General features: G+C 38.2%; 1 protein-coding gene across 1 annotated transcript in view; it reads left to right on the top strand.

Moving 5' to 3' along the window:
• Positions 1 to 2,104: 2,104 nt before the first annotated feature.
• The window catches only part of LOC112442196 (ER membrane protein complex subunit 5-like), a 39,230-nt gene continuing 28,113 nt past the window's right edge, over positions 2,105 to 13,221 (top strand). Inside the window, exon 1 of the mRNA XM_059877434.1 lies at positions 2,105 to 2,174. Coding sequence (XP_059733417.1) covers positions 2,105 to 2,174 — 70 coding nt within the window. The remainder of the gene's footprint in view (positions 2,175 to 13,221) is intronic.

Genomic DNA, 13,221 nt, shown 5'->3' with positions numbered 1-13,221 from the left:
GGCGCTCAGCCTTCTTCACAGTCCAATTCTCACATCCATACATGACCACTGGGAAAACCATAGCCTTGACTAGACGGACCTTTGTTGGCAAAGTAATGTCTCTGCTTTTCAATATGCTATCTAGGTTGGTCATAGAGGTCTAAAATAAAGTCCACATATATATGTCAGAACTGCCACTGAAGATAAAAGGGTTAATAAGTCATACTGTTGGAGCTTCCCAGATGGCGCTAGTGATAAAGAACCCGCCTGCCAATGCAAGAGACTTAAGAGATGGTTCCATCCCTGAGTGGGGCAGATCTCCTGGAGGAAGCCATGACAACCCACTCCAGTATTCTTACCTGGAGAATCCCCATGGACAGAGGAGCCTAGAGGGCTACAGTCCATATGATTGCAAAGAGTTGCCCACAATTGAAGCAACTTAGCATACATGGATAAGTGGCATTGTGAACATTAAATACCTGTGTATAAAAATTTAAACTGGATTCCTAACTCATATCGTATTCAAATTAATACCAGGTAAATTAACAATTTAAATGTGAAACTAAAACTTTAAGACTTAAAAAGAAAATGTAACTGCATATCTTTGCAATATTGAGTTAGGGAAAGATTTCTTAAAGATTCTAAAAGCATAATGAAAAAAATACTGCCACATTAAGAACTCTGTTAACTAAAGAAAATAGATAAAATAAAAAGGTAAGCTATTTTGATATTTTGCAACATATATATATCAGATAAAAGACTAATATCTAGAACACACCCAGACACACACACGCATAAAACCTATATAAATCAAGACAAGAGATAAACAACTTGATAAATAGGTGAACAAGAAATACATAAAGCACATTTTCTAATAAATATATTAAAGACTCTCAGTCTTACTCACCAGGGACAGTAAAACCACAGTGGAATATCATTTAGTACATACTAGATGTGCAAAATTTAAAAATCAGATAAAAAATGTTGAAGTAAAGCAATAGGCACTCTTACATACTGCCGGTGGAAATGTAAATTATAATTATTACTACCATTTTGAAAAATTATTGAACATCTATTAAAGCTGAATATGTACATACTTAATGACTCAGCAGTTCCATTCCTGGGGATATACCCTAGGAAAAACCTTGTACAAATGCATATGGAAATATGTTTAAAATTTTCATAACAACTTTGCTTAAAATAACAGAAGAAAAAACTGGAAATAATCTAATTGTTCATTGACAATTTAATCCAACAGCAGCAAAAACCTATATTGTAACACTGAACAGAAGTGGAAAAAAACTGAATCTCAGCTATAGGCATTTACATAGATAACACACATGAGCGTAATATGATTGGAGATAGCAAGTTACAGAAAAACAAAAATATATTTTATGATAACATTTATATAAACTTTACAAATATGCAAAACTGAAAAATATAGGCATCTCTCTATTATTATCAATGACTTGAGCTGGATTTCTTTTATTTGTACTGAAAGGCACTCTAGTGTGTTGGGAGTTTGGAGAAAGAGAGGGAGATAAAGAGAGATGTCTTTTGAGCTCTCAGAATCTTGGACAGGGGAGCACAGGGTGGGGAAAAGCTCCAAAAGCTGTTGACATAAATTTGTAAATGTTCAGAGGCTGTCAAGAGAGATGTCCTGACAAGATTAGAGATAGGAGTGGGAGGCATGAGAGAGGAAAGATGCTGAATTTAAGGGGGTTATGTCTTTGAAGCCTCACTTGCCCCTTTTCATAATTTCTCTATCGCAAAAAGTGTGAGGGCAGAGGGTCAGGGTAGCAATAGGAATAGAAACGTAGCTTGGATTTTCTGAGGGTCTGGCTTTTGATCCCTATTGTTCTGTTAGTGGAAGCTGAGCTGTAAGAACAGGAAGTAATCCTTTCTGTATATTTGGCAGTGATAAGGTCTTACCTTAGATCATCAACTTTTGCTCTAGTCTGAGAGAAGCACAACTGACAGGAGATACAGAGATTGGAGAGAGTCCAGAGGCAATCAACAAAAATGATGAAATGGCTGAAAAATAGGACCTCTGAGAAAAGGTTAAAGGAACTGGGCTTTTTAGCCGGGAGAAGAGGAAACCCAAGGGTGATATAACTTTGGGAATATGAATGGTTATTGTAAGGATGATGGAGACCAGCTGTTCTTCCTGATCACAAAGGATCAAACTGCAGAAGGTGAGCTAAAACTGCAGTAAGGTAGGATTTATGCTAATTAGAGGGAAGAACTTCACAGCATGTCAGAAAGTTAAATTCTATGTCCAGTTATTAAAATAACTTAAAACTACCTGCTCTGTAATGCTTTTTGAACAGGATGGTTTAGTTTAGGGATCTGATGAGTCTGTAGGTACCTCTACCATTATTCTCTTTATATTCAAATTTTCAGGCTTTAACAAAACTTTTGCTTGCTATTAATTCCTACTAGTTTCAAGTAATGATTGGAGATTATGTCACATTCTTAGCACATATTTAGCACAACCGAAAGAAAGAAGGGTTTGAATCTTACACAGTTCTTTCTTCAATATCCAAACAAATATTTGTATTCTTGAGATTTTAAATGGTACCTGAAATTAAAGGCAGCTTTGACTTTAATAGAAAATGGTTAGTATAATATTGAAGAGGAAATGATAAAATGCTGTTTTTGTTCAGAACCACCATAGAATTTCACTTGATAAGACACAATGTAAAAATCTTGAAAAAGTGTTCCCATTTCCTAATTTGACGTATGTAAGAAAAATCCTATGTGGAAATATCTTATTTCAAGCAGAAAGTATCTGGCATTTTAGCATTCTCCATGTCAGAAGCACAGCATTTATTGTTCTCTATGGGTTAGAGAGATGAATCTTAATCACAGCCTTACATGAAGAATATTTCTGGAATATTATTAAAAGTGGTTTCTCTATCCATCTCGGACACCAGTGTGAAACTGTGGGTTGTTTCATCTTGGTGTATGCTTCCTGTGTCCCATATAAGAACTTGGAGCTGTTGTAAAACCCTTATATATTTGAGTTGAGAGACTGCTTACAGGAAATCTCTTAGGGAACCTGAGAGACCACCACAATCAAGGAGATACTGATGGTCTTACGTCTTTGCAGGACTGGCCTTTGATCTCCATTGCTCTGTTAGAAGAAGCTAGTACCTAAGAACAGGAAGTAATTATTCTAGTAAATTTGGCAGTGGCAGGAACAGCCCTAGATAGAATAGCCAAGCCATTTGGCTGGGAGGTCATACTTGTTGGAAAAGTCCACCTTTCTCTTGTCAGCATGAGGCAACTCAATGGATAAAGGGCTTGAATCCCCATGATCTCCTCAACACTTTTGAGAAAGTAATGCTTATTAAACTGAAGGGGAGAAGAATAATATCTTCTCCCAGTTATTAGAGTTTAGAATTCAAATAGTGATTCAGGCTAACTGCAGAGACTAAGCAGGTACTTATTTATCCATAAAATCCTAAAAAGTTAAAACCAGATTAAAAATAGAGGGAAAATGTTGATAATAACCCCAAGACAAAGAAATGCAAAAAAGCAAAATGGCTTTCTGAGGAGGCCTTACAAATAGCTGTGAAAAGAGAAACAAAAAGCAAAGGAGAAAAGGAAAGATATACCCATTTGAATGCAGAGTTCCAAAGAATAGCATGGAGAGATAAGAAAGCCTTCCTCAGTGATCAATGCAAAGAAATAGAGGAAAAATATAATGGGAAAGACTAGAGATCTCTTCAAGAAAATTAGAAATACTAAGGGAACATTTCATGCAAAGATGGGCTCGATAAAGGACAGAAATGGTATGGACCTAACAGAAGCAAAAGATATTAAGAAGAGGTGGCAAGAATACACAGAAGAACTGTACAAAAAAGATCTTCATGTCCCAGATAATCACAATGGTGTGATCACTCACACTCACCTAGAGCCAGACATCCTAGAATGTGAAATCAAGTGGGCCTTAGGAAGCATCACTGCAAACAAAGCTAGTGGAGGTGATGGAATTCCAGTTGAGCTATTTATAATCATAAAAGATGATGCTGTGAAAGTGCTACACTCAATATGCCAGCAAATTTGGAAACTCAGCAATGGCCACAGAACTGGAAAAGCTCAGTTTTCATTCCAATCCCAAAGAAAGGCAATGCCAAAGAATGCTCAAACTACCACACAATTGCACTCAAACTACCACACAATTGCACTCATCTCACACGCTAGTAAAGTACTGCTCAAAATTGTTCAAGTCAGGCTTCAGCAATACATGAATCGTGAACTTTCAGATGTTCAAGCTGGTTTTAGAAAAGGCAGAGGAACCAGAGATCAAACTGCCAACATCCACTGGATCATCTAAAAAGCAAGAGAGTTCCAGAAAGACATCTATTTCTGCTTTATTGACTATGCCAAAGCCTTTGACTGTATGGATCACAACAAACTGTGGAAAATTCTGAAAAAGATGGGAATACCAGACCACCTGATCTGCCTCTTGAGAAATCTGTATGCAGGTCAGGAAGCAACAGTTAGAATGGACATGGAACAACAGACTGCTTCCAAATAGGAAAAGGAGTTCATCAAGGTTGTATATTGTCACCCGGCTTATTTAACTTCTATGCAGAGTACATCATGAGAAACGCTGGGATGGATGAACCACAAGCTGGAATCAAGATTGCCAGGAGAAATATCAATAACCTCAGATATGCAGATGACACCGCCCTTATGGCAGAAAGTGAAGAGGAATTAGAAAGTGCAAGTGGAGAGTGAAAAAGTTGGCTTAAAGCTCAACATTCAGAAAACTAAGCTCACGCATCTGGTCCCATTGCTTCATGGCAAATAGATGGAGAAAGAGTGGCTGACTTTATTTTTGGGGGCTCCCAAATCACTGCAGATGGCGATTGCAACCATGAAATTAAAAGATGCTTACTCCTTGGAAGCAAAGTTATGACCAACCTAGACAGCATATTAAAAAGCAGAGACATTACTTTGCCAACAAAGGTCTATCTAGTCAAGGCTATGGTTTTTCCAATAGTCATGTATGGATGTGAGAGTTGGACTATAAAGAAAGCCAAGCGCCAAAGAATTGATGCTTTTGAACTGTGGTGTTGGAGAAGATTCTTGACAGTCCCTTGGACTGCAATGAGATCAGTCCTGGGTGTTCATTGGAAGGCCTGATGCTGAAGCTGAAACTCTGATACTTTGGCCACCTGATGCAAAGAGCTGACCCATTTGTAAAGACCCTGATGCTGGGAAAGATTGAGGGCAGGAGGAAAAGGGGATGACAGGGGATGAGATGGTTGGATGGCATCACTGACTCAATGGACATGAGTTTGGGTAAACTCCAGGAGTTGATGATGGACAGGGAGGCCTGGTGTGCTGCAGTCCATGGGGTCGCAAAGAGTTAGACACAACTGAGAGACTGAAACGAACTGAAATGGGAAATTCTTATAAAATATTTCTACCTTTCAATGTGATCTTGCTTTAAGTAACATGTTACAATTTAAAGGCTTACTGCTTATATAGTCTTCACCTCATACCAAGAAGATGCTAGACTATCCCAGGGTCTATAAGGAACTGTGGGTAAAACCATGTGCATGCATACTAAGTCACTTTAGTTGTGTCCAGCTCTTTGCAACCCTATGGACTGTAGCCTTCCCAACTCCTCTGTCTATTGGGTCTCTCAGGCAAGAATACCAGAGTGTGTTCCCATTTCCTTCTCCAGGGTATCTTCCCGACCCAGGGAAAAAAGCTGCATCTCCTGCATTGGCAAGTGGGTTCTTTACCACTATTGCCACCTGGGGAGCCCTGATGAAACCATAACCATTATTTAATGAACATTTGCCTTGTGCCAGCCTCCTTGAGTGTGTTCTTTAATTTGATCGTAACATTTAAGATTGGAGTTTACACATACAGGTGGGAAAAAAATCATGGCTCAGAAAGATTAAATCCTTTGTTGAAGTCATTTGACTGAAAGTGGGGGCTGCTGCTGCTGGTTAGTTGCTTCAGTCATGTCCAACTCTGTGCAGCCCTATGGACTGAAGCCCGCCAGGCTCCTCTGTCCATGGAATTCTCTAGGCTAGAATACTGGAGTGTGTTGTTATGCCCTCCTCCACAGGATCTTCCCAAGCCAGGGACTGAACCTGGGGCTCCTGCATTGCAGGCAGGTTCTTTACTACTGAGCTACCAGGGAAGCCCCAGTAAGTGGGGGGACCAGGATTTAAGTCTCAGTCAGAATGAAACCAGACCAATGCTTTTTCCTTCATGACCCACTTTCCAAAGAATCAACGTAGAAAGTTTATTTCCAGAATAAAACTGTAAGGGGAATTCTAGCCTTACAAAGTAAATGTAGATGTGGGTTTCTCCAATGTTGCAGCCTCCTAGAGATTCATAAAAGATATAGGTGCTTATTTATGCTCTTCTACTATACTCATAAGAGGTGTAAGTGTTTCATGCTACACAGAAGAGAATCCAGATACTGATGCTGAGTCAAATGCCTTCTTGAGGTTCTCACAGAGTACCTGAGATGTGCTAGACTCTAGAATTGGCAGGATTCCTTTTACAATTGTAGGTTTAGAGACATCCTCATATTTTCTCCATAGCTGTGGAACATTTAGTCTTTCCCAGGGACACTAGATTTTGCATGGATATACATTTTAACATTTTACTAAGCAACACAGTAAAAAGCAATTCAAAGAATTAACTAAACTTCTACTGACATCTTCATTTCAATTAATATAAGAAACATCTCCAAATCGAGTATTTAAAGTACTTTAGATCTTGGAAGCTCAAAATCTGAAATGATAACGTAATTCTATTTAAAAAAAACATAGAAATAAGGGGGTGGGATAAACAAATACAAGAATCAAAAACTTGGATGCCTCTGGGACTTTAGGGAGACCACAAAGAACTTGCCAAATTAATGTATTATTCATGTATGTATGTTTAGTGGCTAAGTCATATCCAACACTTTTGCAGCCCCATGGACTGTAGCCTGCCAGGCTCCTCTGTCAATGGGATTCTCCAGGCAAGAGTAGTGAAATGGATTGCCATTTCCTCCTCCAGGGGTTGAACCCATGTCTCTTGCTTGGCAAGTGGATTCTTTACCACTGAGCCACCTGATAATTGTGAACTAACATCCATGTAGAGTGCGTCATGCAAAATGCCAAGCTGAATGAATCAAAAGCTGGACTTGAGATTTCAAAGAGAAATATCAACAACCTCAGATATGCAGATGATATCATTCTAATGGCAGAAACGGAAGACGAACTAAAGAGCCTCTTGATGAGGGTGAAAGAGGAGAGTGAAAAAGCTTGCTTAAACTCAATATTCAAAAAACTAAAATCATGGCATCTGTTCCCTTCATGGCATCACTTCATGGCAAATAGATGGGGAAAAAGTGGAAACAGTGACAGATTTTATTTTCTTGGGCTCCAAAATTACTGCAAATGGTGACTGCAGCTGTGAAATTAAAAGACACTTGCTCCTTGTAAGGAAAGCTGTAAAAACTTAGACAAGTCATATATGGATGTGAGAGTTGGACCATAAAGAAGGCTGAGTGCTGAAGAATTGATGCTTTTGTGCTGTGGTGCTGGGGAAGACTCTTGAGAGTCCCTTAGACTGCAAGAAAATCAAACCAGTCAGCCCTAAGGGAAATCAACTCTGAATATGCGTTGGAAGGACTGATATTGAAGCTGAAACTCCCAATACTTTGGCCACCTGATGTGAAGAGCTGGCTAATTGGAAAAGACCCTGACACTGGGAAAGATTGAGGGCAAGGGGAGAAGGAAGCAGCAGAGGATGAGATGTTTAGATAGCATCACTGACTATCTCCATACCACCATATAGCTCTATACCACCATTGGGCTTCCCTGGGGGCTCAGTGGTAAAAATCCGCCTCCAGTACAGGAGTCACAGAAGACATGGATTCGATCCTTGGGTTTGAATTGGGTCAGGAAAATCCTCTGGAAGAGGGCATGGCAACCCACTCCAGTATCCTTGCTGAAGAATCTCATAGACTAAGGAGCCTAGTGGGCTACAGTCCATAGGGTTGCAAAAGAGTTGGTCCTGACTGAAGTGACTTAGCACAGCATACATATCACCATTAACACATTGTCTTATTACTACAGTTTTATATTGTCATAAAGTTTAGTACTGTAACTCCTAATTTTTCTTTTCTTTTCCTAAATATTTTGACTAGTGTAAATTTTTACCTGTCTATATAATTATTAGAAGAAAGTTGATAGTTCCTAGATATACAACTTTTTGAAATTTGATTTGAATTCCATTAATCTTTACAATAATCTGGGGGATAATTTTTACTTTAATAATTGACATGTTCAATTTATGAATATTATATCTTTCTTCATTTATTTAGGTATTCTTTAATTTTTCTCAGTAATTTTATGTACATACTTCAATTTATCACTCTGTATCTGTAATAATGCATCTCTTTCAATCCTGATATATTTTGTGTTTTCTGTATTTTTGATCAGTCTATATAATGGATTATCAATTTTATTGACCTTTTAAAAGACCAGCTTTTAGTTTAGTTTAGCTCTGGGTCAGAATCTGAAGCTAGACTTTTAATTGTTGACAAAACATCTTGTATTGATCCTCCATATCTGTTTCTGTGGGGCAAAACAATGAAGGCAGATGTTTCTTTTGCATACAATGCACAAGAGCACAAGAGAGGAACTCTGAAATTTTGGCTTTGGGAAGTTATATGAGGCAGATGACATATCTGTTCCTCTTCCTTCCAAGAAGAGAGAATAAGAAAAAGAGGGAGGGAAGGAAGAGAGGGAGAGACAGAGACTGAAAGAGGGACAGAGAGAGAGACTTTAACTCTGTAAAGCAAAGAAATTTTCTCTGAGGGTAGGGGGAAAGGCTCTAAGATTTTATTGTTCTCTGGAATGCAAACAAATGTCTGTAGGGGAGATATCTCAGAAAAAGAAATAAAAGGAATCCAGATTGGAAAAAGAAGAAGTAAAACTCTCACTGTTTGCAGATGACATGATCCTCTACATAGAAAACCCTAAAGAATCCACCAGAAAATTTACTAGAGCTAATCAATGAATACAGTAAAGTTGTAGGATATAAAATTAACACACAGAAATCCCTTGTATTCCTATACACTAACAATGAGTAAACAGAAAGAAATTAAGGAAACAATTCCATTCACCACTGCAACGAAAAGAATAAAATACTTTGGAATATATCTACCTAAAGAAACAAAAGACCTATATATAGAAAACTATAAAACACTGATGAAAGAAATCAGAGGACACAAATAGATGGAGAAATATACCATGTTCATGAATGAGAAGAATCAATATAGTAAAAATGAGTATACTACCTAAAGCAATCTATAGATTTGATGTAATCCCTATCAAGCTATCAACAGTATTTTTCAGAGAATTATAACAAATAATTTTACAATTTGTATGGAATTACAAAAAACCTGGAATAGCCAAAGCAATCTTGAGAAAGAAGAATGGAACTGGAGGAGTCAATCTGCCTGACTTCAGGCTATACTACAAAGCTGCAGTCATCAAGACAGTATGGTACTGGCATAAAGACAGAAACATAGATCAATGGAACAAAACAGAAAGCCCACAGATAAATCCACACACCTATGGACACCTTATCTTTGACAAAGGAAGCAAGAATATACAATGGAGAAAAGACAACCTCTTTAACAAGTGGTGCTGGGAAAACTGGTCAACCACTTGTAAAAGAATGAAACTAGAACATTTTCTAACACCATACACAAAAATAAACTAAAAATGGATTAAAGATCTAAATGTAAGATCAGAAACTATAAAATTCCTAGAGGAAAACATAGGCAAAATACTCTCTGACATAAATCATAGCAGGATTCTCTATGACCCACCTCCCAGAGTAATGGAAATAAAAGCAAAAATAAACAAATGGGACCTAATTAAACTTAAAAGCTTTTGCACAACAAAGGAAACTATAAGCAAGGTGAAAAGACAGCCTTAAGAATGGGAGAAAATAATAGCAAATGAAGCAACTGACAAAGAATTATCTCAAAAATATACAAGCAACTCCTGCAGCTCAATTCCAGAAAAATAAGTGACCCAATCAAAAAATGGGCTAAAGAACTAAACAGACATTTCTCCAAAGAAGACATACAAATGGCTAACAAACACATGAAAAGATGCTCAACATCCCTCATAATCAGAAAAATGCAAATCAAAACCACAGTGAGGTACCATCTCATGATGGTCAGAATGGCTGCTATCAAAAAGTCTACAAGCAATAAATGCTGGAGAGTGTGTGGAGAAAAGGGAACCCTCTTACACTGTTGTTTGGAATGCAAACTAGTACAGCCACTATGGAGAACAATGTGGAGATTCCTTAAAAAAACTGAGAATAGAACTGCCATATGAACCAGCAATCCCACTGCTGGGCATACACACCAAGGAAACCAGAATTGAAAGAGACATGTGTACCCCAATGTTCATCGCAGCACTGTTTATAATAGCCAGGACATGGAAGCAACCTAGATGTACATCCACAGATGAATGGATAAGAAAGCAGTGGTACATATACACAATGGAATATTACTTAGCTATTAAAAAGAATGCATTTGAATCAGTTCTAATAAGGTGGATGAAATTGGAGCCTATTATACAGAGCCAAGTAAGTCAGAAAAAAAAAAAACCACCAATACAGTATATTAATGCATATATATGGAATTTAGATGGAGAAGGCGATGGCATCCTACTCCAGTACTCTTGCCTGGAAAATCCCATGGATGGAGGAGCCTGGTAGGCTGCAGTCCATGGGGTCGCTGAGGGTCGGACACGACTGAGCGACTTCACTTTCACTTTTGACTTTCATGCATTGGAGAAGGAGATGGCAACCCACTCCAGTGTTCTTGCCTGGAGAATCCCAGGGACAGTAGAGCCTGGTGGCTGCCATCTATGGGGTCACACAGAGTCGGACACAACTGAAGTGACTTAGCAGCAGCAGCAGTATGGAATTTAGAAAGATGGTAACAATGACCCTATATATGAGACAGCAAAAGAGACAAATGTAAGAACAGACTGTTGGACTCTGTGGGAGAAGGCGAGGGTGGGATGATTTGAGAGAATAGAATTGAAACATGTATATTATCATATGTGGAATAGATCGCCAGTCCAGGTTCGATGCATGAGACAGGGTCCTCAGGGCTGTTGCACTGGAATGACCCTGAGGGATGGGATGGGGAGGGAGGTGGGATGGAGGGTCAGGATGGGGAACACATGTACACTCATGGATGATTCATGTGAATGTATGGCAAAAACCACCCCAATATTGTAAATTAATAAACCTCCAATTAAAATTAAAACAATAAACCTTTTAGGAATTCTTTCTCTTGGAGTTGCTATTCAGTCACCTTTTAAACCTGGTGTTAGCTCTCTTTGCTCAGAAAGTCCTGAGTGTACATATATTTGAAAATAGTCATAGTCATTTTCCAACACCTTCCCTCTACATGCTTTGTTTTGATTTATTTTTCTTTTTCTAGCTTAAGGAAGAAGCGTAGATAATTATTTTTAAAACTTTTAACAAAATATGTGAAACTATAGATATTGCCTTAAGCACTATCCTAGATATAAATGTTGCTGTCTTTTCATTATTATTCAGTTCAAAGTATTATCTAATATCTCTTGATATTTGACAAAAAGGTTGTTTAAAACTGTATTGTTTAACTTTCAAATATTCAAGAATTTTCCAGTATCCTGTTGTATTCCTTTCTGGTGTAGTTCGGTTTTGGTCAAAAATACACTGTGTATGATTTCAGTAATTACAAATTTATTGAAACTTGGTTTGTAGCCCAATATATGTTTTTTATAGTTAAAGTTCAATGAATACTTGAAAGTAATGTGTATTCTTTAGTAGTTAGGTGGAATGTTATATAAATGTCATTTAGGTCAAACTGATAGTGTAGTTCAGATCTGCTATATATCTATCAATTTTCTGTCTGCTAATTCTATGAATCACTGAGAGAGGAGTATTGAAATCATTAACAATAATTGGTCTTTATTTATTCTTTCAATTTATACTTTTTTTAAAAGCTTTTCTTAATGTCTTTTGAAATTCTCTTTTAAATGGATGTGGATTTGCAACATTAAATCCCAAATTCTTTATGTAGACTCTTTCATCATTCTGAAATCTGTTTTTTTCACTGGGAATAGTCTCTTTCAAGTTTATTTTATAGACTTCATGAAAAGAAATCTAAATTTCAGTCAGTATCAGTCAGTTCAGTTGCTCAGTCATGTCTGACTCTTTGTGACCCCATGAACTGCAGCATGCCAGGCCTTCCTGTCCATCACCAACTCCTGGAGTTTGCCCAAACTCGTGTCCATTGAGTCAGTGATGCCCTCCTACCATCTCATCCCCTTTTGTCCGTTTCTTCTCCTGCCCTCAATCTTTCCCAGCATCAGAGTCTTTTCAAATGGGTCAGCTCTTCGCATCAGGTGGCCAAAGTATTGGAGTTTCAGCTTCAGCATCAGGCCTTCCAATGAACACTCAGGACTGATCTCCTTTAGGATGGACTGGTTGGATCTCCTTGCAGTCCAAGGGACTCTCAAGAGTCTTGTCCAACATCACAGTTCAAAAGGATCAATTCTTCGGTGCTCAGCTTTCTTTATAGTCCAACTCTCACATCCATACATGACTACTGGAAAAATCATAGCTTTGACTAGATGGACCTTTGTTGGTAAAGTAATGTCTCTGCTTTTTAATATGCTGTCTAGGTTGGTCATACCTTTTCTTCCAAGCAGTAAGTATCTTTTAATTTCATGGCTGCAATCACCATCTGCAGTGATTTGGGAGCCCCCCAAAATAAAGTCAGCCACTGTTTCTCCATCTATTTGCCATGATGCAATGGGACCATTGCCATGGTCTTAGTTTTCTGAATGTTGAGTTGTAAGCCAACTTTTTCACTCTCCTCTTTCACTTTCATCAAGAGGCTCTTTAGTTCTTCTTCACTTTCTGCCATAAGGGTGGTGTCATTTGCATATCTGAGGTTATTGATATTTCTTCCAGCAATCGTGATTCCAGCTTGTGCTTCCTCCAGACCAGCGTTTCTCATGATGTACTCTGCATGTAAGTTAAATAAGCAGGGTGACAATATACAACCTTGACGTACTCCTTTCCCCATTTAGAACCAGTCTGTTGTTCCATGTCAAGTTCTAACTGTTGCTTCCTGACCTGCATACAGGTGTCTCAAGAGGCAGGTCAGGTGGTCTGGTA

Source organism: Bos taurus, chromosome 2 (assembly GCF_002263795.3).
Source record: "Bos taurus isolate L1 Dominette 01449 registration number 42190680 breed Hereford chromosome 2, ARS-UCD2.0, whole genome shotgun sequence".
Classification (NCBI taxonomy): Eukaryota; Metazoa; Chordata; class Mammalia; order Artiodactyla; family Bovidae; genus Bos; species Bos taurus.
This window is presented reverse-complemented; position numbering and strand designations above follow the sequence as displayed.